The sequence below is a fragment of the Photinus pyralis genome, unplaced genomic scaffold (genome assembly GCF_008802855.1).
Source record: "Photinus pyralis isolate 1611_PpyrPB1 unplaced genomic scaffold, Ppyr1.3 Ppyr1.4_LG7, whole genome shotgun sequence".
Lineage (NCBI taxonomy): Eukaryota > Metazoa > Arthropoda > Insecta > Coleoptera > Lampyridae > Photinus > Photinus pyralis.
In genome coordinates, this window is record NW_022170738.1 from 27123095 (window position 1) to 27150282 (window position 27188).

The window sequence follows — 27188 nt, forward strand, 5'->3', positions numbered from 1 at the left end:
TTGGATGCTTGTCTTAATTGAATAGCTTTTCCCTCGGCCTCAGATGTTTTTATTGCGACAAACGCAGATATGTATCTTGGAAAATGTCTGAATCTCCTGCAGTGTTCTCAAACTGTAAAGACCACATTTGAGTGATTTTTGGAACTTCACTTTTGCTTCTCATGTGTATAACAGAGAACAACTACCGTGCATCGACTATTTTGATTGACAGTCGCAATTCTTAGTGATCGACAAAAATATGGATGAATGATTGTGCTAAAATTACTCTCGATATCTAGGCGCCGTTAAGTCGCCAACAAATCGATAAGGGATTAGTCAACGCCGATAAGAAAAAATGGGGATGTGACGCATTCTTTCCAGGAAATATGTTACTTTTATTCGAGTACTTTCTAGAAGCTTTTTGTTTGCTGTAGATGCAAATTGAATTTTGTATAGTTCGGTTCCAAGATCGATGCCGGAGTGATAAGTAGTGAAATTCATGCTCGTGTTATATATTTGCATACACACGTACGTGATAAATCATAATCAACTAATTCAAGGACCGTTATAAATTCATTAATAATTAATTGTACAGGGTGAGTCAATGTTTGCCATGAAGATAAGATTTTTCGATAGTGCTTTTGTATGATGATATGGTTGAATATTCTCCACATTTTAAAAATATTTGGAATTATAGAGGGTGCGCCCACAAAGTAGGGCGCCAAAATAGTACACTTTTTTTAATAGAACCCTCTGTATTTGAATGCATTTTTGAATTCTACGTGTAACTGTACGTCTTTTTTATTATATGATTAATATCCGAAAAACTAGTAGTTTTAAAGATAAATTGGGCATTTGCAAGTGTCAGGACGAGGCAGATAAAAATTGCCTTTTTTTGCATGGCTACCCCGTTATTATGTAAATTACATATAACTTATTTAAGATTAGAATATAAAACCAGGAAAACCAAGATATTTCGAAAACTATCAGAGATAGGTATAGGACATTATTATCAAAAGTTGAAGGTTTTTGGAAGAGCTAAAAGATGACAGAAAAATGTACAGGGTGTTCGATTTAAAAAAGGGAGGTTTTTTTAATGATCTACAAAAAAAACACCCTGTAAGCTATTTTTTTAATGTGTCATAGTAAATGTATTTATTTGACTTTTACTTAACCCAGGATAAAAGATATAAAACCTGGAATCAAAATTTAGGTAATAATTATGACAATATACTGACGCTTGCAAAAGCCCAACTTTTCTTACAAATCGAATTATCTTTAAAACTACTAGTTTTTCGTATATTAACCATATAATAAAAAAGACAGTTGCACGTAGAATTCAAAAATGCATTCAAATACAGGGGGTTCTATTTAAAAAAATGTACCATTTTGGCGCCTTACTTTGTGGCCGCACCCTGTATAATTTTAAATATTTTTAAAGTGTGGATAATACGAGGGAGAATACTCAACCATATTTTAATACAAAAGCAATCCATCGAAAAATCTTATCTTCAAGGCATTAAGTTACTCCGCAATCGTTGACTCAGCCTGTACATAAATAAATCACGTAATTAAATTTGGTTATAATTTATAATATAAATAATTAAAGTGAATCCATCAACTGAAATTGTAGCCAACGCTGTAACTATCAAGTAGGGTAAGATTTTAATAAAAGGTTTTGTGGTAGATAGAGTGTGAACTGTTATTGTTGCTACTCCTGTGTCTTCTGTGAGCGGTGTTTTTACTGGTTCCAATACAGCTTCCGGTGTTGCAGGTATAGTATACCGGAATTATTGGCTTGAATCTATCCGTATATCTATGAGTCAACGTCTTCTTCAAATCAACAATTTAATAATAAGAAATGTTCCATACATTGGCAAAGATGTGTAATGGGAGCCCGCTTGAGCATTAAAATTTGTTCATTTTCATTAATTACGAGCGTATGTGTGTCAGGAAAATCAGGCTACGCGTTGGGATTACGAAAAATTTGTTTCCAAGCTCGGGCATAGTTTTAGTGTAGAATACGTGTATTTGTTACATTGACCAGCCGTCGATATTATTGGGATAATTCGCGTGTGTAGCCTGCTGCGATATCGGTTGACAAAGAGGTACTTTCATTGGAAACAATAATGAACGTTTAATGTACCAAATAGATTTCAATTTCATGATTATTAAAACAAGGTTAGTCCTTTCGAGGTATTCAATTAATACGTTTCAAATTAACTCTGTCATTTGGGTTACTCGACATCGAGCATTTCTTGAGTTTTTGCAAACAGTAAATCCTCCCCGCTATGAGCCAGGATTTAATGTCAGCAATTTTTGGTTCAATTCCACGAATCCTAAATAGAGGGTGATCCAGTTTTCCAAGGTTGGACGACTAAAGGGTAATTTTAAACATGTATGATTAAGGGAAAGTGTATCTTTCTATTTGTATTCTGCAGTATGGACCGTTTTACTTTAAGGATGTGCGTTTTGGAAATAAATAATTTGTTTTGTTTACCTACAATCTTTTGTTGGTTTACAAAACGAAAAATTGGATGGAATTCAGTAAAGTTAGTCATCTTATTTTTAGCGCATTTACCAACAAAGGGGCGAGAGACTTTCATTAACCGTATATAACCACCTAGAGCGACGTAGTTGACGGTGATTTTAATTTATTTCTCTCCGATCATTTCACCTCCCCTGCATACCACTTCACAACTTTAAAAAACATATTTAAGATATTAAAGTACCATGGCCCTCTTTAGTGAGAAACTTTATCATCGCGTGATGCTCTAAATAACTACAAAAATAACAGAAATAATTGATAAAAATGAAATAGATCTTTTTCAACCAACAAAGTTAAGCTACAAAAACGTGAAGTATAATTTCCTGCACGAGTATCTGATGACGATGTTAAAATTAAGTACCATATTGCCTCAAATTCACATGGAAAACATACAACCTATATTTAGAACGTTTTTGTCTATAGACATCCACTAAAAGATAATTTAGGAAGAAAGTTTGTCGCTTTAATCTAGCCTTAATGAAAATCGCACGAACGACGAAGGAAGGTTCGCGAAAATTTGGGTTAAGTTAAAAATAATTTAAGCTTAATTGACTATTTTCATTCTGCTTACCTTGAGTCAATAATGTACGTAAGTACGTCAACCCAGATTTACAATGCAATGGTGGATAAATTAACATTTTTCGCTATTAAATTCTTTTTTTAGATTTTGCCAGCATTCTCGTAACTGATTATGCATAGTTTTTCAAAAGAAAATTTTAAGAATTCACACGTGGACTGTGTTATTCTTACGGTGCCTTGGATTACAGATGCAAATCGCATCCTTGCGAAGAAAAATAGTAATTGTTATTGTTGTCCGTTGATTTAGGTTAATAACTAGCATTTTATTTATTCATAATAGTAATTCTAATTACAATCTGATCTAATTTCGCAAATATCAAAAAAATAACGATTTAAGTCAATATTATGAAACTTGCAATAATGCTTATTGATTGTAATGGAACCCTACTTAATTAACTAACATTTTCCCACCACCCGCAACCACGTACAATCTACATCTTTTTGGAATCGAGTTTGAAGACTTCAATACCATGATCAACATATCGAATTTTTTATGATCATTTATTCATAATATCGACCTAAAAGGCACAATCTTCAAGTGAGTATAACTTTTGTTTCAAAAATGATTTAAAAAACACAACGAATTTCGTGGAATTCTTTCCAGTTTCGTTGAAGAATTACAGTGGAATTTTTTTTTGAATTTTCAGAAACTAATTTCAGATTCGTAATTTTCATGTTCAAAACCCCCCAGATACCAAATTTCGTCGAAAGCAGAATTTTTTTTCGCACTCCCATTTAAGGGTGCGCCCTTTTGTGGTAGAATTTCTGAAAAAAATTTTGCAGGGTTTCCGAGAAAAAGATTAAAAAAGAAAAAAAATTTTACCACTTTTTTGAGGGTGCTCCCAAACGAAACGCGTTGAACCCTCGGTTTATTTGGAAAAAATGCTTGTTTTTATCCCCTCTACCACTCAGTTTTTTTTTACATACTTATCGTTATAAAGGACTCCTTCATAACTTCCAACTAATTCGATTAATATTGTTCATCCATCGTACAAATGCTTGTATTAACACAAAAAATGGAAAAACTAACGTTGCCTGTTGCTTGGTATCGTACTCATATAACACAACGGTTCACTCTCTGCTCCTTCAAAATATCCGCGGCGAGAAAGACCGCAGAAGATCGCTCCTTAACCGAACAGTCAAATGTAAATGTTTTACAAACGAATGTTTTAGCGCATGGTACGTAAGTGGCTTATTAGACGAGAACACCTGGCAACACCACCGGTAATAATATGGGTAGCCAGTGGTGTTCTGTTTCGTCGCGGGGCCGAGACACCGGTCGGATACCAAACTCTGGCGACGCGACACCAACGGTATCCCTAGTGTAAAAGGCTCCATAAGAACAAAGGCCCAGTAACTAGTCGCGCCACCGGTGGCGTCTCCAGATGTCGTCGTCTAATAAGGTGCCACCGCTATTGCGCAATAATCGCAATTACAACATTCTCAACACAAATAACATGTGCTAGTTTTTTGAAAGTCTAACTTCGCCAAAAAGTCCCATACAAACCGGTCTTACTAGCGTTTTATCTTGAAAACGCACATTTTCTCTAAAATGCACGCTTTTTTCTAGACATACGTTCGTTCATATGCACTATGAAGCGGTATATATATGTGTAGATTTTTCTATGTTGAACGAAATAAATTTTTGAAACTGCAAAGCGGTTATCTGTTACAAAACCTTCTGCAGCTCTTGTCTCGTACAGCGAAATATAGAGTTAACACTCAAATTCGGATGGTGACCGATATCCAAAAGGAAACTTGTTTAACACGGAATACACGCGAAACAGCCAAACACTTACCTTTTCTTAAATGAAAGCACGAAGTAGGCAGGTTTGACATGACCGAAAAATAAATGATTGCGCACGCACGCATGGACTCAGTATGTCTAGGTCTGACAAGGTATAACCGAAAATTTTAACGCAAGGTATACACTTTACAATCCTATACCAATCTCCACTGGTGTTCCTAATATCAAAAAATTAAAAAAAAATTCATTTACCTAAATATGCGATATAAAAAAAATTGTTTGTAAAACACTTAAAAATTACGAATTTAATTAACTTCCTATTGTCAAAGGTGCACTTTCATTTGTTTATGTTCGGTTATTTTGTCTATACGCCTTGTTGATTTTACGGGTATCTTGATTTGACAAATTATGTTATTTAAAAATGCTAGTAAACCGAAATCATTGACGAATTACGAATACCCGTCGGACATATTTTTCATTTTCCAGGAAATTTATCCGATTGGTATTCTCGCACGATTAGGGCGTTGTACGTGGGTGCACCATCCTGTTGAAACCAACAGTTTCCAACTTTTGTTTTTGTTTGTGTGCCGTATATCGTTGTAATAAAAAATGGTTTTTAGTACATTATGTAGTTTTTTACGGGCCATATAAAAAAATAATGTTGATGATGATTTCTCCGAAACGAAACGTTGTATTGAAAATCTCTCAACGGAGTCTTGTAGAGCTCAAGAAGTGAGAAGGTTTTTTTTAAATTTTTTTGTATCTAAATAACATCAGAAAAATAAAAACCAAAGCGGCAAATTTCGGTTTTTCTGGCATATGTTTGGATGTAATCGGAATTTTTGTATCTTCTATGGTTTCGGAGATCCCCATGATAGACATCTTTATCTTGGACACAGTGTACATTAAAAATTCTCGTAAAAATCCACCTTTGTGTAATTCAAAATATTTGAAAAATATGCAGGATATTGTATTATATAGAAAAGCACAATCTCTACAAGTTCTTCCCTAGATGCATAATAACATTCGGAATCGTTGATCCACCTTCTACATAAGCTAATAGGTGTAACAAAATGTGTAAAAAAAATGGGACTGAAATTCCGAAACGTTTGAGAGATACGCCCCCAAAGTTCCCAACATTTGCGTTTCTTGAATCTCTTTTCATTACCAAACATCGAGGAATGAAAGTAACGGGAATCTGGGTACACCATTTCTGATTTTTCAAACAATTTTCCAAAATTCTATTGCCAGCTACACAAGAATGGAAAAATTCCAATCTCGGTGAAATTTGGTGTATAGTGTAGCGAATTTTCTAAAGCGATATCAAGGCGCCCTCAAGTCACCGACGATAAGAAGTGAAAGCGGATGTGACGCATTCTTTCCATGAAATATGGATACTCATTCGAGAATTCTCTAGAAGCTTTTTGTTTTCTGTATGAGCAAATTGAATTGTTTCATTTCAGTTCCAACGTCGATGTCGAAGTGATAAGTGTAATAAATTTACATGTAATTACAAGGAAGTCAGTAAGTGATACTAAAAATTAACTGTTATTCTATTTACGGAACTAACATTAAAAATAAATCACCCAATTAATTATATGTACGTTACGGCAGGTATTTTTGAATATGAAAGGAAATTTATTAATTATCAACTTCAGGAATGGCTTACGGCTTTCAAACTGAGCAATGCAGGAATAACACGATAGTACGAATATATAATGCCGAAAACCCGAAAGTTCTACGATATTCCGTTGTGGCATCCGAACTACCACAGTTAGTGAAACAATAAGCACTTTTTTGAGAAACAAAAATGCGCTAATAGTGCCATAGATCTACGTTCGATTTGCGCACTTAAATGCGTAAGGAGGGTACCCACCACATTTTGTGAAATTTTGACGATTTTTGTCATCCGACTAACAATTTGGAGATGGATTTTTTTTCAAAAATGAATTTTGGATCCATTACATAGAAGGAGAAGCAGACCTGAAAATGATATCGAAAAATAAGTTGTATCTGCGCACCTCGTTTGACACCGTGTGAAATTTACGTTCACTCAAGCACGGAAAGCGTTTCGTCAATTGCCCATTTTCGGTTTATGTGGTTTACAGTAGTGCATGATTTACAAGCCTCAATGACTTTAGCCAATTACTACCGCCGCAGTAAACTATAAAAAGTCCAATCTTACACTTGAATGAGTTTAACAAGCGCCAGCCAAATTTCATGATGTAATCTCCTTTTGACGCCATTTATACTACGACCTTTCATTTAATCGGAAAATTATTTTTAAAAACTCCCACGTCTCGACTTTTATCAACAAGTCGTACTTCGAGATCCATTGCTAGTAACAGACGGATTGGTAGACAAATGTTTACGTGGTCTTTATCGGAATGCGTGTATATATGTTTTAACGCCAAAGGGAATTAAATTACTAGTAATTAGCGGCCAAGTGTCGAGAGATGACTTAAATAATTACACGATGAGTGCTCGCACAGCTCTAGAAAGCATCTGGAGTGCATCTGGGAAAAGTTTCGGGTTCATACGTACTCGAGACTTCTTCAACAAACATTGAATGCACCAGGCGGTAACGTAATAGCTATTAATGCACTGTGATCTAAATTTAAAATTGTTATGGGCTTGTCGAACAAATACAATTTGTGTAAGTAATTATTGAACCATTTTATGCTCCCTCGTCACTCGTTTCGTTAGCAATGGTTCCTTGTACTTACGTGCCAACACCTCTTCTCTTTACAACCCACAAGAAGTGGTTTGCTAGGCACATGATGACATTACAAAAACGGGTTTGCGCGAGCCCCTTTTTAGGGAATATTTTAGGACCTAACAACACCGACTTAACATACGAAGCTAGTGACAAAACACTGACCTTACCAAATGTGTGTGGTCCACTTCTATTCTAGCAAACTCAAATGGAAACCAATCTGCTTGATCTATGGCATTTGTCACAAGAAATTAAGTTGGAGCAACAAGATATCGACGACAGCGTGGAAACCTTGAAAAAAATTCGTGCCTCTGTCTTCCAAAATGGAGCACGTTTCTGAATGTCAGTTGAAAACGTGCGAACCGCGATCCAAAAACGCCGACATGTCCCTGGGCGCCTCTTTTTCTCGTGTATGTGTTTGGAATACGGCTCGGTTAATAATTAGTATTCCTCATGTAATTAGATCTCGTCCGTAATTTTTGGTGATGCATTCAAATTATAAAACACCGTTACGCGATTAAATGAAGATAAATCCCACGCGCGCGTCAGTGTAACGTCAGTTCGCCAAAATTTCCACCTTCGCGCCAATTGCACACCTCATCCATGAGTCAACTGTGAACGTAAGCAAATATCAATGATTTTACAGTCCGATGCGTTTGAAGGAAGTAATTCAATATCTTTGGAATTTCTTAATGGTAAAAATGCGGCAATTGCACAAGCAACATTAGCACCTTAATTTGCAATGCATGTAATAAATAAACAAATTACACTGAATAATAAATAGGTTCTCATGACTCAAAGCCTAACCCATTTTAACGCAATTTTAAGAATAATTAACTGCATATTTGAAAATAATATAGTTTTCGTGCCGAAAAATCAAGTTTGATGTTCTTAACTTCTTACAACAAAACACTTTAATATTTTTTTATTTGGGGAGATACGATCGCATATTGAAACTTCCGGTTTAATCGAAAATCCATGCAACTTTTGTTTTTCAAATGCAATGCTTCTTTTTGTTAAGATATTTGAAAAATTGTATCAATTGTATCAAAGCATATGCATATCTTATGTTTTCGTACAGCAAATTGATTGCTCTTTTCAAATTCCTTAAAAAACAAAAGCATTGCAATTGAAAAAGAAAAGTTGCATCGATTTCCTGTTAAACAGGAAGTTTCAATATGCGATCAGATTTTTAGCTTTATTTTTATTGTGAACTGTTGGGAAAAATCCTAAATTGGTCGATTTTCATTCTTAATTGAGCAATTTAAATTTAAATATTACCCCCTCTACCGCTCCCTCTAAACTTTTAAATTCATAAAGGGGGTCGCAACGCGATTTCAAACATTCTTATCGCAATGACGGATAAACCTATTAATAAAACGCTCAAATACAACCAGATGTTCCTACCTTTTAACACGTAATTTCACTTTTACAATTAAATAAACAAATCAAAATAAACAAATTACAAGGCGATTAATTTAAACACAACCTAAAAATTTAAAAATGAAAATATCGAACTGGGTGTTGCCTTACAAGTATGATATGCTGTTTTCCGCTGCTAAAAAATAAAGGTTGTGCGTGCGGTATCATTCTTTTATATATAAACGAAGCCTACACGAAGAAATCTAGGATGGGGCAAATTTTGAATCACACTTAGTATATGACTGCTAAGTGCCAATACTTCTGATGTGTCTATTACTAGGTGCATTTTAAAACAAATTCCATCAAAATTGCATAAATTGTTCTAAATTGCATTGAAAATGCGTAAAATTCACTTCTGAGGCACCCAAACAAAGTCTGAACGTTCTCGCTCCGAATTGGATGTATATATGTATTTATAAATTACGATTTTTAGCGCATTGTTTAAGAATTAAAAAAAATTACAAAAATTAAAAATTAATTTTATCTCTCATTGTATTGGTCTCAACGAAAGGAATTTATTTATACTAACTGTCGAGTCCGATCCTGGAAACCAGAGGAGGTCGTTATTGCGCAGAAGCAAGAATGAGTGACGTTGATATATTGAAGCTTTGCATAACTTTTGTCTTGACATGCATTTGTAGCAGTCGCATTTTTTGTTCTTGTATATTTTCACGTTTGGTTTGCAATTAAAACATTTTACTACAGTCCACAATTTTATTATGAGAGCTACGTCGAAACACTAACCATAGTCTTCTTCCTCGATCCCTCTTCGTGATCGGTTATAATTCCTTATATCTTAAGACTGAATTGTCAAAGGAAAGTACCTACAAAGGGCGATTGGGACGTTTGGAAGAAATATAACCATTGGGCATTTAAATAAAATTTGATACATAGCCACTTGGAATAAAAGCAAATGTAGCGCCATTTTCCAAATTTGGTTTTGTGCAGGATGTGCAGTGCCAACTTTCTTATTTATGGAAGAAATTTCGTAGGGGTGTTTAAAAAAATGCGCTTTACCTGCACAATGGTTGTGCACAATTTGTACTTGTTTTATCTTGGTTCAGGTAATAATAAACAAGTAATCCCTCTCACAGACTGAAGTCTATTTCTCAGACCATTATTTAACGGGAGTCCGTTAATGATTTGATTCGAATTTTACTTCTTTTTTTCCGATTTTGTGTATGTGGGCGAGTGGTCCTTAAATTTAGGGGGGGGGGGGGCGAAGTGAGACGTAAGATATGTCGCGGTTGGTTCGGATTACAGTGGGATTTTGTTTATTTTGCAGTCGTCGTTATCGAAACTGCTGCGTTGCGTTAGAATTGCTAACGGAAAATTACTCCACGTGGAATTTACCCGTCAAGGAATCTGATTTGATGAGTAAAATAGTTTTATTGGTTAAAAAAGAACAGTAGTGGGAAGTAGGTTGTTCGCGTGGTACTGCGATAGAGAATGTGCGTTGAAGGCTTGAACCACGACCGATGTCAAGCTAACCATCTGTAATTTACCGTAGGGTGGATTTTAATTCGCGCGAATGTGTCAGCGAAGTTATGTCGGTCACCTCACCGTGGGTGGTTTTTTTAATTTTGTACGATTTTTAGCGTTGAGCCGCGAGCAAAGAAAGACCCTACCACCTGTAATTTAGCGAAAGGTGTGTTTTATTTGTATTGGAACAACTCGCGTGGAGCGGCGAACGGACATGAGTGAACAATCGGAAGTTTATCGCAGGGTCGATTTATTTCCTGTCCTGTCCTGCCGAAGCAAAGCTTGGTGACCTTCATATTCAAGGGATAACGTGCGAATTGAGAACTATTACGATAAATACGAACGATAGAAAATTTGTAATTCTTCTCGCACTTCTTAAGCGACCGATGGAACGTAATAAATATTTATTCTATATGACACTCGGTTTACGTAATTTTGAGTAATGGGGGTTTACAGTATAGTTGAATTCCGTAGTTCTAATTTAAGAAGCGTGTACCTGAAACCATAAATCATTTTTTTTGACAGTAAAAGTTTATTTAAAAATAGAGGCTGATTAGCAAAAAAATTAACATGTCCGGTTTTAAGGGTTTATTCAAAACGATATGATTGTGGCGGACTCTGTGACGTAATAAGCCCGACCAATCAGCTCTTAGAACCATTCAGATGATATAACGAATTGGCAATATTGCAGGAGAATGTCATTTGTAACTTGCGTCACCTGTCACGGGCACTTGTCACTTGTCGTTCACTTTCGCGTTAGATGCAGTTAAACATGCCTCTTAAAACGTCAAATCCGAGAAACGCTTCAGACCCTCGCACAAGGTTGCCGGCTCACTTCTACGTGATTGGTTGTAGGTTTGTGACGTATTTAGACTGAAGCGTTTCAAATTTGGACTAAAAACACAGTTTTTCAATAATTTATTTTGGGTTTATTTTACTCGCAAATAAAAATTGAGGACACATTGATCTTTTTATTTTTAATGTACTTTGTAGATCAGAAATAGAAAATGAAGCCCCCATTGTATTAGAACTTCAAAATCAAAGGAGCCATCTCTGGAGTCATTTTAGACTGGTGTGGACCCAGCTAAAGGAAAAAGTAAAGTTTTTTTCCCCATTTGAATGTATACTTCATTCATTATAAGAAGGTGGTAGATGGCGCTGTGTTTGAAGATCGACACACACAGGAAAAATATAAAACGGCACAAAATTTGAAAAATATACATATAAATCAAACAATATCACGCTTGGATCTTTGAAATTGACAGCTAATGACAATTCGACAGTTTAGTTCGTAACTGAAACTTCTAAAAGACAGAATTCGTCACTCGTTTTATATTTCAGGGTAATACTGACTGATACTGACTCGTGTTTTAACCAATCACAGTGAAGGTCAAACTGTCCCTATGCTTTCTACCGCTACCTTCTTAAAATGAATAGCGTATAGTAATGGCTAACGAGAATCCACCAGATTCATTTTTTTTTCAATTGTAAAATATTAGTAAAGGGAATAGTAACTAGAACTCAAGTAAGTGCTAAGTTTAGTTAAAAAAGTGTCCATTCTAATAATACCGTACATCCTCAGTACTTGAATTTGACGTAAAATTAATATTATGTTTGGTATTGCCACAAAGATCTGAAAATAAACCCCTTCAATAAGGTTGGGCCCACACTCTATTTAAAATTTACGAATAAACACAAAGTGTGATCGTTTCGTTTGGATTTGTATTTGTTTTTCTTTTTAGAAATTTGTTTGATGAGTAATTTTTGTTTTAGTTTTATTGCTCTTGTAAATTGTTCAATTTAGATAAGGCGCTAGAAGTGAGACACATCTGGTCGTTTGCAATAAGAAGTTGTATTTTTAGGCGAAATTCAATGCGCATGTGGTTCTGGTAAGAAGATGCAGGTGTCTTACGAAGTGTGCGCGTTTTTCGGCGTAAGTGGGGACACGGGACGCGTTCTGTCGATTGTCGAGGCTGGCGTTATTCCAGCCAGTCTGATTGGCGGTTTATGTGAAAATTCATAAAGGAGATTATTTATGAATGCCGGACGTGTACAGGAAAAAAATATCAAATTCTAAATTGATTTGTGTGACTTGTATGAGCTAGCTGGACAGGTGTTTGATGGATGGATTAATTATCGAGGGGGAGGGGAGATCCGCCCTTTTGTACTGCAGACTTTTCGGAAAGTGTTTTCAACATTTTACATCGATTCGTCTTTCAAAGTGCACTCGACTACAAATTGTCAGCAGAAATGTCTAACTAAAACTAAAATAAAAACGCCCATATTAAATGCTTGTATTGATATCTTAGCAAATGAACACGAGAAGAATGCCTTCCGACTCCTTCAATTCTAAAATTCTACGAAAATAAAAAAAAGTTTCTATCACTAAATGGCAATAGCGCTTAAAAAATTATTTGGTGTAATTTCACTTCACCGGATTCTACACGGGACAGTTCGGATTTCGCCAAAAAACTACGTTAACGGTTAAGTTAAAAAAAACTACACCTCCATCTTTTTTTTAACGCATTCGTTTTTAGTGTACCGTTGAGTTAGAAAGTGTTTACGAATTTTCGCCCATATCTCAAGCTTTTTGAGGCACTCGCAGCTCATCGGCTCGTTGTTCTCAACGTGCAAGACGATTTGAGGCGATTTCAGGTCATAGAGCGCGGAAACGTCCAAGCAGCTCAACTTGTTGCCAGACAGTGACAGCACGAACAGTCGTTCAAAACTCGACAGTATCGTTCCGTCGAAGTCGGTGAGATTGTTGTCGTTCAACCAGAGGGCGTGCAATAGACTTAGCTTCCTAAAGGCCTGAGGATGAATGTACATTATTTGGTTGTTTGATAAACGAATGACTGTGGAGCGGCCGTTTTTGAGTTTGTTAAACGCGTTCGCCGGGAGTTTTGTTAGCTGATTCGAATCGATCGACAGGTGCTCCAAGTTGTATGTGTTGGTAAACCAGTCGTTATTCCAGTGTTTCAGCTGGTTGTTATCCAGGTTTAGCAGTCTCAAGTTGGGCATATCGTCGAGCGCCGTATTTTCAATGTACGAGATGTTGTTGTTGTTTAGATACAATTGGGCGACTCGCAGATTGTTGAAGATGCCGGTTTTTATGTAGACCAGTAAGTTGTTGCGTAAAAATATGGTATTAATGTATGGTAGAATCATGAAGGCGCCTGGGTGTATGTCCTGGACTTGGCAGTGCTCAATTTTGATCATTTGGAGTACCACCATGTTCTGTACGGCTCCGCTGTACAGTATCGGAAGCTTCTGGTTACTAATCTCGATTCCAACGGCCGGTCGTAAGACGCCCTTTGGTGTAAGGCACCCCGTTACGTCAATGATAAACGAGCTTGGTTCAAGTAGCAAAGAAATATTTTGGAGGGGCTCCGCCGATACGTCAATGACAAATTTTGAACTTTTTGTTACACTCACTGGCGTTTCCGAGAAGGATTTGTCTCCACAATAATAATTGACCGGATCTTGCCATATTAGTGTCGACGAAAAACCCGACAGTAATCCCAAAAACACTGCCGCCATTGCGTAGAAGTGGTCGCGCACTAAATCATTGCTTGGATTATCTTCGATTGATACCCATGACCTACTAAATAAAGGGTACGAAGGTTAACTTGATTAGGACTACTGTGATCTACATGTAGTAAGTAGGCTATATTTAATTAATTGGCGGAATAATCTTCCTTCCGCATTACGCATACCTCATCATCTTAACTTAACAACAATCGTGGTAAACATTTTGTAAAGAAATCAGTCGAGTCATCTAATCGTGAGCGGTTGTACACACTACAAGGGCAGCGTAGTTAGGTGCGATTCTTCCGGGTTTGTTAGCTTCCGTATTTTTTTTGTCCGTCCGATACTACAGATCTCATCAGTAATGAGTCGACGTGGTATTAGTCTTCCTGGTTTATTATTTTATGAGAACGCAAATGCAAGCGATATTGGCGATAATTACTGATTTTAAGGAGCGCAGTTCATTATTATTCCCAAGGTGTAGTCCATTGTAAGCTGCATTTGTCTCCGAGTGGGTAATTTACCACCTACATTGCAAAATATAAAAATAAATGCGGGTTTTGGTTTTGTATACTAACAGTATATTTTAAGACTGAAGGTTTCACAATTTGGTACAGTTTGGTTTAAACGTGTAAGCTATCTTTTTTCAATAATCTAAAAAAAAGCGTATTCGCCAACAAGGTAACGTCATTGATCCCACGCTGTTTGGAAACAAAGTCTCAACGTAGGTACGTAGGTATAGTGAACAAATTAAATATAAATATTAGTTGAGTTTGCGCCAAAAATACAAAGAACTTATTTTCATTCACTTACTTGTCAAAATAACTTTGAAGTCAGTTAATTTCTACAGCACTTAAATATAATACTGTTGTTAATAATACACTCTAGATGACCACTGCTGTCGTCCTTCAAATTGATTGAGTTAAAACTTATAAATCAAATTAGGGGCCGCATTAGCAGAACTAATTTAATATCGCACCTGGTCAGCCTCGAGGGGGATCATGGGGACATTTTTTTTAAAACAACTCAAGGGTCGGAATTATTGATGTTTGAGCAAAGTCTTCGAAAGGTTCAAAATTTCTCTCAGCCTCCTACAAAAATAGAATGGAACAATAGGTTTTTGGGCAGATCTCTTTCGTATTCTCCGAACATTCTTTTATCATGACGGTGCACCTCTAAATGTGAGCGCGAGAACATTTTGATTTCGACAAATTTTACCTTTTGGTGACCATGACCGTGAAATTGCAATGGTTTTTGTTGTAATAAAGGGTTGAAACTTCCCTTCATTTAACAAAGTTTTGACATTCTGAACTAAAACTGTACAAAATAAAATGAAGTACAATTCTCCCTCGGTCAGCCAATTATTTATTAAATTTTATCCTTTTTGATGAAATGACTGCTTCCTAAATTTAAAAAGATTCATGTAGCATCAAGTCAATATTGTTGATTTTGGAGGACTTTTTGAAATTCAAGCGCTCAAAGGATTAGTTTATTTCAGATTCGCGATTTTCATGTTTAAAACCCCCCAGATACCAAATTTCGTCGAAATCAAAATGTTGTTTCGCACCCCCATTTACGTGTGCGTCCTTTCGTGCTAGGAATTTTCATTTTTATTTTGCAAAACCGAAATGAGCATACTCAAAAACCGACTTAAAAGACTTGCCACTAGTAATCTTCTATGTTTCTGAGAAAAAAATTAAAGAAAAAATGAAAGTGCTTGTTTTCATCGCCTCTGTTCTTAACATCTAGGTACAGCGGTATAGCTGGATAGTATAATAGAGACGTGATCACATGTCTACTATCAAGAAAATGCATTTGGAAACTCGCCGATGACGAATTCTTCCGATACACGTAGGTACCGAAGCCTATCTTGAGGAATTAATGGCAGAGATTATTGCGTGAGCAAAGGCACAAATTTTTTCTTTCATCCTTCAGAGGAATAGCAGTTGTGATTCAACAACAAACTTGTGTGCAAGTAGATCACAGGTAATTGGTATAATTGAAGCAAAATTTTTGCAACCGGTAATGTAGAAACCCATATATGACGTTCTTGACTTGTTAGATGGCGGTGGACCTTCACAAATGAATGAATGTCGATGTAGAAATCACAATGAGGTAGGTAATAATGAAGCTAGAAGTAAGAGAAAAGAAACCTAAACAAATATTCAAAGCCCAGGGTAATGGCTAATTGTTTTGTTACATACTGAATACATCTGAAAATGCGCCAGTGAAGTGTTGGAAGCAAAATAATAAGAGAAAAACTTCACTAAACTTATACAGCACCAATAACACAGAAAAAGGCTGACAAAATTGTCGAGTAACTGTAATGGCGTGTACGTTCTTGCAAGTAATAATCGAATCTCGTTTCGTACGTGCGCCGAAAGAAATTAAAAAAAAAACTGCACGACCTCGGACGGCAAAACAAATAACTAATTGTATTAACAAATCCACTAGCGAAAATAGGAACTAGGTAGGTACATCTGAACTAGTGAAAGTGAACCCCTAGATGGCGCAAGAATACTAAATTTTAAATACGAGTGAAAAGAATTTAAATAAGAATACAAATCAAAGGTTACTTAAGCAGAATTCAAATTGGTGATATCAAACGGTAAGAAAATAGCGTTACAAAACCATCTAAGCAAGTGGTCGAGATTATCCGATTTAAATACGGCCCAAGAAATAAAGTATCTAATACCAATTGATAAAATGTTCAGCAATAACACTTAAACATAAATGAAACTGTCGCCCCACTATCCGTCCTGAAAATTTGATTCTATTTATTCTCACAAGCACTTTAATTTTTTGTTTAGAAGTATACGTTCGGATTGACTACATTATAAGACTCAAGATTTATTGGGTTCGTAAACGCACTTGAAATTTTTTTAAAATTACATATTACAAACACCTTAGAATCTAAACTAACCTAACGTCACCTAAATTAAATTTACCCTAAGAAATGTACTGTGTATGAAATACTACAGACGAAAATAGAAAGAAAATGCCACACACTCGTATGGTCTTGACCGCAAGCTTGTTAATTGTTGGTTCTGATGATAATGTTCAGTGCACTTACTTAAAAAAATTCGTAATAAAAAATGCTACTCAATACAGTATGTGCTTTTTTAGGGCCATATAGAAAAATAAGGTTCATTATGATTTCTTCGAAACGAAACGTTCGCGACGAACTCTCTAGTAAGCACAGGATGGGTGCTTGTAAATCAAACAGTAATTAGCAAAAATGAAATTTAATTACTGATTTGACAATCGGTAATGTTTCCGGCAGCGATGCTGGCGTAGGGACTGTGGGGAGAAACGGACGGATCTCGAGCGCCACCAGACGGATGCGGCCTTGCCCCTGGTTAAGGATTCGGAACGGTCGGAAGATGTCGGATGCCACATTTGGAGACACGGCAAACAGTGAAAAGCTGTAATAAGCTCACGGCCAAAGCAAACTAAAAAAAGAATCAAAGCTCAAAATTTAAACCGGTAATTAAGTACCGAAAACGGTTATGACTTAACTGTGCTTTGCACAATGCAAAATAGTCACGTAAGCTACGGTGAAATTAATTTCGAAACGAACATATAATCTTGTAGAACAGATCGAAATCGATTTGCTTACAACACTCGCAAACGGTGCAAAGCCAAAATATTCCCATAAAATCAATCGTGTACCTGATAAAGAAATCCGACTTTTTGGGAAGTGGTATATCGGAAAAATATGGGAAAGATATCAAACTTTTGAGATAAAGTCACTCAATTATAGAAAGTACCGCAATTATCCGCCATTTTTGGGCAAATTTGCTGCCAACTTTAAAAAATTGACAAATAAAATCTGAATAGCTGTAATTTTTTATAACCTAACTTCATAGTACTGTCATGTTTTATAAAAATTTATACAGATATCTCCAAACAGGTGGAACAATCCCTAACATTAAAGTTACTAGAATCTGGTAACTTCCGCCATTTTTGGGCAAAAATCATGCGTTCTCTCTCTAACACACGAGCCCAATGGATTGCGGTACTTTCTATATTTAGTGACTTTATTTTGAGACTACTTTGAACGCCGTCTGCTGGTGTTTTCTACAACTCATTAAAACGTCAGTCATTAATTATGCTTACCCAATTACTCATTAATGCAATTACCAACTAGGTCTAATTGTAATTTTCCCGGCACAGCGACTGCTATATCTACACACATGCACGTCCCAAGACTGATAACGTGTAAATACCTCGATTTGGAACTCGTCATATCCTTCTTTTCACTTACTATCGGAATCTAAAATCGGTCGTTAATTACCCAAGGAAGCTAAAATTCTTAAAATATTAATTCGGTGTCATGTTCCCCATATCAAAGGCTGTCTGACGTCTCCACGAGATCAATTAGAACACGGGTGAATTAATTCTGACATGATCGGCTTCAATCACTTTAAAACAAATTTCCGACGTCTTTAATACTTTAACTGTTTAATAGCGCAACTTTAATTTGACCATCTTTGTATCGTACGGACACAGTGTATATTTTCAGTAGGTAGGTAGTATGATTGAGCCTAGAATAAACTTAACTTTAAGAAAACCTTGATGCATTGAGTCGATGATTACATGGGAAACTCATTGCGAGAGATTCATACGGGTTATTCAACTGTCTCAACCGATTAGCACAGACCGCCGTGTACACCCGAAAGGGGAAGGGGCACATATCGCATCTTCCATGAATTGTATTTTTTCCAATAGATAAATATTGTACTTATGATGCATGGATAAAATGCTACTCATCTGTAAATAAGTTACACATATAGAAAACTACTTACTACTATATTATGATATTGCAAACACATACATGGTTTTCTGTCAACATTTTAATTTTTTAACGTTTATTCAAATAGGTATGTGCAAAAACATATTATTTAAAAAAGAAGTTGAATCTCACACTTCGACGGAATTACATGAACTTTTTATTAAGATTGCCTTTGCCGGGCTTCTTCCCCAAATTGTTCGATGTTCTGCTTAAAACGCTTAATTTAATTAATTTAATTTTGCTTTTTTCGTGAATTCCAAGTCATCAATTTAAAAACGAGTAATAAAGTGGATATCGCTTGCTTCAAGCTGCAAAATTGTACGGAATGTAAATCTTAAATGGCAATTAATTTATAAGCAAATAATCCAGTTTGTTGGCTACTCCTGGAATATTTTTTGTAGCAGCACAGATTTAAATAAGTATATTTAAATCTGTGGTAGCAGTTTGAAGAATTCCTGCCATTTTTCTCAAGATCATCAATTCTAAAATATTATTTCCTTGTGATCGGAACTGAATGAAAGAACGCATTTTTACGTCACGAACAAATGAAAAAGAGCTGTCAGTTTTTTAGACTCGACAAAAGTTCAAGTGTGTGTGAAAGAACGTAAACGAACAGATTTTCGCCAAGTTAGTTCCTTTACTTTATTCATTTAGTTCCTGCTCCATTCACGTTGAATAACGACTCTTTTTGTTTCAGTAATTAACAACACTGGGGCGCAAAGAAAATTATTCCAGCGCCGCGATGGTGGACTATTACAAAGTCCTTGATGTGCCACGCGGTGCGAGCACTGCTGACATTAAAAAAGCGTAAGTAAACTTTTGATAAGAGAATCCTTTATGTTAATTACGAATGAATCATTAGATTAGTAATCTAATTTTTTAAACCTTGTCGGTATTTCAAGAACGTTTGGGTTTACGCTAATTATCTTCACGCTTAAATTACGTTTACGTAATGGCAGCGCTAGGACTGTGAAATTTGATCTAAGAATAGAGTGAATGAATATAAATTGTCTGAATTAACGGACATTACCTTGCGTATCATTTACAATTAAATGTCATGCGTATGTGCGTTACATAAAAAGAGATTGGGTTATGAAAAAAAATTAATTGTTAATTTATGCAATTGAGTTGCACTTTGTCTACGCGCGCAATGTAAATGTTAATGAACTTCCTTATTTACACTATGTTACTGACCTTTACAAATTTAGGCCAGCGTAAGTTTATTAAATTGACATTAATTATTGCAATCGTACTATTTGCAAACGACACAATCTGTAAAGGTAATTGCGAAATGTTTATGAGATTGTTTGCATCATCAGCCAAGGTTCTGGAACATTTTTAGCCGAAATTCTGGAGTTGCGAAATTCGACGGTGAAAGTCGTAATTCAATGTTGTTCTGGTGCAAGTGCGATTCATTGCTGTTCTGTTTCACAATCCTTACTTGGCATTGGAACGTCATTCTATTGCCTACAGTACCATTTCTTCCTCTTTCGTTCAAGTTCACTGCTAAAGAATCTGTTAGTACAGCTGGTACAGCGTTTTCTTAAAGTTTGACCCCACGTGACTGCATGTGCTTAGGCAACTAAAGATGCACGCGTGCCAACAATAGTTTATCCCCCCCCCCCAAAGTTATAGAGTCCTTAAAAAATCAAATCATTATGGAGTGGAGGGGGCAATTTTACGCAGCGTTCTGAAAGGGTAGATCATCAATACGTCTAAAGTTCGTGAACAGTCATTAAAGTGGTTCCGCGAAAAATCAATGCAAGAAAATGTTCTCAAATAAAAACTCTCAATATTGTCTATAGTAACCAATAGGCAATACTATTACTGGATATAAATTTTACAACAAAATCTTATAAATAGTTGCATATTTTGTGTTGGGTCATTGGGTGCCAACTGCCAAATAATAATTGCCAAATAAAAATAAAAAAGTTTTTGAAATTTGACCAAAATGTTTTTTGGACTTGCCTTATGAACATAACAAAAAACCTCATATATGGAGGGGGGGGGGGTTGCGCAACATGCCGTCATTTTTGAATTTCAGCTCCCTTTTTTTTGTTTTCCCTCAATATCTCGAAACTATTAACTTTTTCATAACCACATATTTACAAAATAAGAAGCTCATCAAATTTCCTACAAAAAACGTATAAAAAGTTATTTTCTAGCATTGCATTAGTTTATTTACCCATTTGGGAGACATATAGATGAATAAGTAAAACATCCAGGAAGTCTAGGCTCTCCACCATGACGTCAATAAGCTTCTCCGACAAGCCTGGTTTCAGCGCTCAGCCAGGAAAATTAAACCAGACTAATATTAAAAGTCCAACCGTTTTTATATTTTTGGGTTAAATGTAAATGTTCATAATAAAAAGTTTTAGTGATTTTCAAGGGCCATCGAACACTTTATACAGAACTTCTACCAAAAATATCAAATACATTCTGTAACGGGAACCCGCTAACGCTTTTTAATTGTTTCGATTTTTTTAAATTCTTATTTAAATAGTAAATAGAAAACCGTAAAGAATCGGTACCCTCGTATCCTGCAAGTGTTTTTAATTTTTATCGTAAACTGCAATCAAGTGGTGGAGCAGGAGCGCCGCAAGTTGATGTGTTCAGAGAAAAAGGTCTACTTTCCTAGGAGGTTATTGCTATGAAATTTATTCATTGTGAGCTAGCCGATGGTACAAAATTCTCTTTGTGAAAATTTAGCATTTTAAATTCAACATATGTTATTGTACAAACTGTGGGGAGGCTGTCCAGAGTTCTATTAAAAGCTCGTTCGCCGCACAAGAAAATCTGTTTTATTTCTTAGTGGCAAAAGTAAGAATCCTCCAGGGTTTTTTATTAGGTATAAGTCGACAGATTTAACCTTGTATAACTTTCATATCTTGGGGGGGGGGGGATCGTGAACTCTAATTAGAACTCTCAAATTTAACCAAGAAATGGTTCTAAATATTTCATGGCACTTTTTTGATTATAAGGTTCCTCATATGGTAGTGCGGAAACTTTTAGAACTGACGAAGGGCTGCAAAGGACTCTAACCGGGACTCGTAAGCCCCCCCCCCCTCCAAGAAAATATGTGTTTCTAAAAACTAAATTAGAAGCCCTCCACAGTTAGGTTATAAGGTAGCATGGTGTATTTATCGATGTTTACTTAATTAATGGGGACTTTCAAACTCTACGCTATATATTGCAAGAAATATCAAGCCATTAGAGAAATTCACATTTTCGAGAGATTCACAATTAAACTTTTACATCGCCACTAGACGATCTTTCCGACTTTTGAGAGTATCAAAGTACCTTCCTCCGACACTCCGTTCTGTCGATATTTGCACTGAAAGTGTTAACATCATGTCTCTTCCTGACGTTCCACTTGCCCTTTATGAGTACCCTCTTCCGACAAATCGTTTTCAAGATATTCGCTTCGACTTCACTAAGAAATATGTCTCGTCCAGACGATTCATTTTGCCTTTGTGAGTACTTTCCTCCGACAAACCGTTTTCGAGAATATTCTTCTTAAAGTTTGGACATCACCAATGGATATATTTCTTGCAGACGTCCCAATCGCCCTTTGTGAGTACCCTCCTCCGACAATCCGTTCTTGAGATATAAGGAATTATATCCGATTACCATAAGGGATCGAAGAGGAGGACTATTGTTGGTAGAAATTAATTCCTTTCGTTGAGTACCTACCATGAAGGATAAAACCAGTCCTCCCCAAACCCCCTCTTTGGTAAGAAAAAAGGACGGTAGTACATGGAAAAGAGTTCCTTTTGTTGAGACCTTTAATTATAGAATACCATGAAAGATGAAATTACTCCCCCCCCCCTTTCCTTTCACTTACGATTACGAAGAATATCATGAAGTGTAGAACGTGCCCCCCCCCCAAACTTTTGAAAAGTTTTACTTGGCACCCCTAAAGGCATGCGTATGCAAAATCTGAGACCAATTGGTTGTCATATGTCAATATGTCACAGCAAAATTTGGACGTCTGGCACACCTTCCAAGTATAGACTATTTATTACAAATAATTCCAAGACTCTAGGACAATTCCCCTAAATGTAGTTCAAAACCGCAAAAGTGGGTTCGGACAAAACGGAAACAATAGCACATTTTTTTAATTTTTAAAAAATGCGCCACTTGTGTCCGTCCCTACAGCTGTGTCACTATGACATCTTTATATTAAGAGCTATTGCCCTTCTATTATTTTCTTTGATTACTTATGTGCACGTGTTAAAAAATAGATGACACATGCGCAAATACAACTTTCCTATCTATGAACGATTTTTTTTTTAAATTTTAAGGGTGTTTCAACAAAATATACACTTTTCAATCACAAACTAATAGACGCAAAAAATTATTACTCAGGCGCAGACTTACATTTCTTATTTGTGACCCAATTTTTTTTTTTAAATTTTAGTACCTACATTGATGCGTGAAAAAATATATTTTGTATGCTATCATTCGCTCGCGTAAGAGATAGGTACGGGGGAAAATAAAAAAATTGTCAATTTCAGAATGGCTCTTTCTTTTAGTTAAACACCAAAGTAAATTTATACATAATAGTTTTTGAATAATCTGCGGTTTTCAAAATAGTGGACGGGGTCAGATATAAAAGTTATAAGATCTAACCTCATTTTCTAAATGGAACATCCTGTATATTTGAATCTAAAAAGATAATTATAATAAAACGATTGCCTTATATTATTCAAAAAAAGGAAAGAATGATTTTAACCAAAACATCCAAATTAAGAGGCGAAGTTCAGTAGCAATGCACTCCTCCACTTAACCCCATTACTACATGTATTGTCATGTATTTAACTAAGCAAAAAATATTTAAAACCAATACCAACATACTTAAAACCTTTAGCAGATAACATATTATATTCTTTTTGAAAAATATAATATTGAAAAAAATATTCGTAATAAAAAAAATCAAAGAAGATTCAAAAAGATTAAAGAAAGATTAAAACTAAAACTTTTAACTAACAAAATATGGTTTCATTCTGAGATTTACAATTTTTGGATTTTCACTGTACTTCTTCAGCTAGCAAACATTTTCAAATTTTGATTTTACCATTTTAAGTTTGATCCAAAACTAGCACATGACGCCTATATTACTTTTTTGATAGCAGCAACAATTATAGAGATACTTTATAAAATTATCGAAAATGGGACACCCTGTGAAACGTATCTACTCAAAATCCGTCCTAGGAGAGACCGTTCGAATACAACGTTTTCATCGGATGGCCGTTACAAAAATTCTCCTTCCGATTTAGCAACCCCCCCCCCCCCCATTATATCGTAGGTTAACAGAAAAATTGCCTTTGTTTCAATATGGGAAAATATACAGGGTGGTCTATTTATAAATTGATTTATGTTGTTGTTGAAGATATCGTTAACTCGACTCTTAATTGTCTGATTTGAGCGTTGGAACCCTGCGAAAAAAAATGCTCATTTGCTTATTTTGTTTGGACCGGATCACAGCTTAGTGTGGTGTGAGACGAGTAATGTAAAAACACTTTTATGTAAGACTGCTTGATAATGGGGTGATTACAGTCGCAATTAGTGGCCATAATTTGCAATATTATGGCCTAGTCCATAAGGATAAAGTAAAACGGCCGCCTGTCAATGTGACAGTCGTACTTAGGTGTCAATTCAAGGTAAATTCAAGTATTTTAGAAATACTTGACAAATGCTTGACATCTGTTGTCAATGATATATAGATTTTATCGTTTACTGAATTCAACGAAATTTTTATTTTTAAGGGTTGTTGCAGTCGTACATAAAGCTTTGTATATATCGCGTCCATAAATAGGCTTTATGGAGACTCGCCTTGTTTATTTGTGCCTCGCTCGCAAGCTCGCTCGGCTAAATAAACGACTCGTCCATAAAGACCCAGTTTATGTACTTGATATATAAATAGCTATTTCGTCCGCGTACGTAACGTAACTGTAACATTGTGAGAAATAATAAATAGTAATACACATTTTATTTAAAAACTTGTACATTATACGCATCAATCATTGTCATCGTCCTTTCTTCGCACTTCTCAAACTGTGATAAAACGTTAAATAGTTTCTATTATCGATAGCCCACTGCTCCAGTAACTCCTTACAAACGTCACTCAGGGGAATGTTGTCGATCCACAACAGCACGTCCGACCTCAACGTGTACAAAAGTGAATCGTGCAAACAGGTTATATCAGTTTCACTGATGTCGATCATTTTTAAATTATTCAAATATAAAAAGGTGCTATTGTCTATCGAGGTGATGTTGTTATGCAACAGGCTTAAGTCGGTCAATTTCGTTAGGCCTCGAAAGGCCGCGTGGTGTATCTCCCTTACGTTGTTATTGGACAGGTAGACTCGCTCGAGTGTTCCGCGAACGTTTCGAAACGCGTTTTCTGGTACGCTCGCGATTTGGTTAAACTTGAACGAGAGCAAAGTCACTTTCGGACAATTTTGGAACCACTCCCCCATTAAAGTAATGAGTCGATTATGATCCAGTCGGACACTTTCCAAACGCGGCATGTCGTCAAACGCGTTTGATTCTATGTGGGATATCCGATTAAATGTCAGTACTAGTCTCTTTATCATTAAATTGTTAAATACTTGTGCTTGAATTAGCTCTATGCCGTTGTCTTCTAATTTTAAAATGGTGAGTGTCGGTAAGTTGTAGAACGCCCTCGGTTTTATTCGGTTCACTTTGCTCGAAATTATGTGCAACGAATGCAGGGACAGTAGATTTTGGACCGCACCCTCGTATAGAGTTGGCACAGTTTCATTTCGAATTTCAATTGCGATTGCGTCTTGGAATTCTTCCGTTGCCGTAATGCAGCCCGTTATTTTCATAATGGGAATCACTTTACTTCTGGGCACCTTTTTGAAGTAATTGTAATCTAGAATTTCGTCTTTGAGAATGACATCTCTGAGTCCTATCAGATGGGTGCCGTCGAAGGTCTCCTGCACGCAGCACTTAACACAAATCACAAAAACGTACGTGTATATTATTCTTAAAATAAACATCGCAAGACGAACCGGAACGATATGGATTAATGTTAAATTTATGACTGAACTATCATCGCCGGACTGATATTTTGTTTATTTTCTTGCTATCGTGAACTCAAATCTGCGTCGTGAACGGTTGCCCCCGTAATTTAGGGTCAGGGTATTTGGGTTTTTAACGTTTCTTCGTTCGTATCTTGTTATACATTTGATTAACGTATTCAAAGGCCATTTAATAACAATTTATTGGTTAATTACTCCCAACCAAGTCATGGACGCGAGTTTTACTTATTATGCAAATTAAGTGAAATTCCCACGATTATTTTGTCTTGTTGATTGTTGATTCAAGGGTCCGAAAGTACTTATAATTTTATTTAATGGAAAGTACATAGCTCTTGGTTCAAGTTGCTTAATTTTACGCTAGCGTGAAGAACGGATGGACGGACGGAATTGTTGAAAACTGAGCCAAAAATTATTAATCTTCACTTTTGCGAAATGTAAATTTCCGCTGTAAACAAATTAAGCGCTTGCTCAGGAAGTGAATGACCCATTCATTTAAAGAAGTTGTCAATTGAGGGATCTTCACCCGAGCCGTTCTTGAAAATGGGGAAATTTCTGAATTATGCTTCTATTTGCACCCGTTCTACAGTTCTAGATGGTTTTTGTTCTATACTACTCCGGTATTTACGTTACGAATTAGGAAAACGACAGGAATCCTAATTCGGAGTAGCCGATAGAATGCTCGAAACTGATCTAAGGAAATTCCCATCTCTGTCACAGATGAAAAATTCACCTCGGCCCAGGTTCGAACACCCGACCTCTCGGCTATGAAGCCAAACGTTCTACCACTGAGCCACACCACACAGTCTGTTTCTTCTCTAGTGTCCCTCGTATATTTATACTGGAACGTGAACTGGCGGTCTCCTGCCATATCGGTCGCTGTATGGCATGCGCGTACTCGTGAGAGAGAGTAGGACAGACATGTCCCTTGTGGTCTTGTGTGTATATTCGAGAACAGAGTGATCCCGCAAACAGAGCTTTGTCGCAAGACGCCATGTTGGAAAACTACCGACGGCACCATCGAACAGCTTATCAAGTTTTTAATATTGTTCGGGTGTCAAAGAGTGCGCTCTGTACAATTTATTTTTCTTTGTTCAATTTCTTTGAGCAGTGGAGGAGGAGAGAGGGAGGGAGAGGGACAAAAATAGTTCAATCCTGTATGGTGCTCTAATGAAAGGTCTCACATCAAGGAACTGTCACCCTCCTGCCAAATCATTTTAACGAGCACAGAAATATTCGACATGTCGCGAGATCAGATTATGTAAGGTGATGAAGTCAAAACAGCTAGGGGATGTACTCAAAAAGAGAAGGTGGATTGTTTCTAA

At 36.2% G+C, this 27188-nt stretch overlaps 3 protein-coding genes across 6 annotated transcripts in view; 1 reads left to right on the forward strand and 2 right to left on the reverse strand.

The window, feature by feature from the left end:
* LOC116176887 (dnaJ homolog subfamily B member 6-B) overlaps positions 1–27188 on the forward strand; it is a 71687-nt gene that overhangs the window by 36177 nt on the left and 8322 nt on the right. For 3 of the 4 annotated variants that reach the window (XM_031495704.1, XM_031495703.1, XM_031495706.1), the window contains one exon: positions 19494–19603. In XM_031495704.1, the coding sequence (XP_031351564.1) occupies positions 19539–19603 (65 nt within the window). In that variant the 5' untranslated portion in view covers positions 19494–19538. Of the gene's footprint in view, positions 1–19347; positions 19424–19493; positions 19604–27188 lie in introns of those variants that run through there. The other variant, XM_031495705.1, reaches the window with a different exon arrangement.
* Positions 12758–14153, reverse strand: LOC116176884 (leucine-rich repeat-containing protein 15-like). Its single transcript, XM_031495699.1, has one exon. The coding sequence runs from the start codon at positions 14011–14013 to the stop codon at positions 12973–12975; it is 1041 nt and encodes a 346-aa protein (XP_031351559.1). The 5' UTR covers positions 14014–14153; the 3' UTR covers positions 12758–12972.
* Positions 24770–25930, reverse strand: LOC116176886 (chaoptin-like). The gene has a single exon (XM_031495702.1). The coding sequence runs from the start codon at positions 25822–25824 to the stop codon at positions 24826–24828; it is 999 nt and encodes a 332-aa protein (XP_031351562.1). The 5' UTR covers positions 25825–25930; the 3' UTR covers positions 24770–24825.

What these genes read in the sequence shown, in the direction of transcription:
- LOC116176884 (XM_031495699.1), bottom strand. Translation starts at nt 14,013, where the DNA reads ATGGCGGCAGTGTTTTTGGGATTACTGTCGGGTTTTTCGTCGACACTA.
- LOC116176886 (XM_031495702.1), bottom strand. Translation starts at nt 25,824, where the DNA reads ATGTTTATTTTAAGAATAATATACACGTACGTTTTTGTGATTTGTGTT.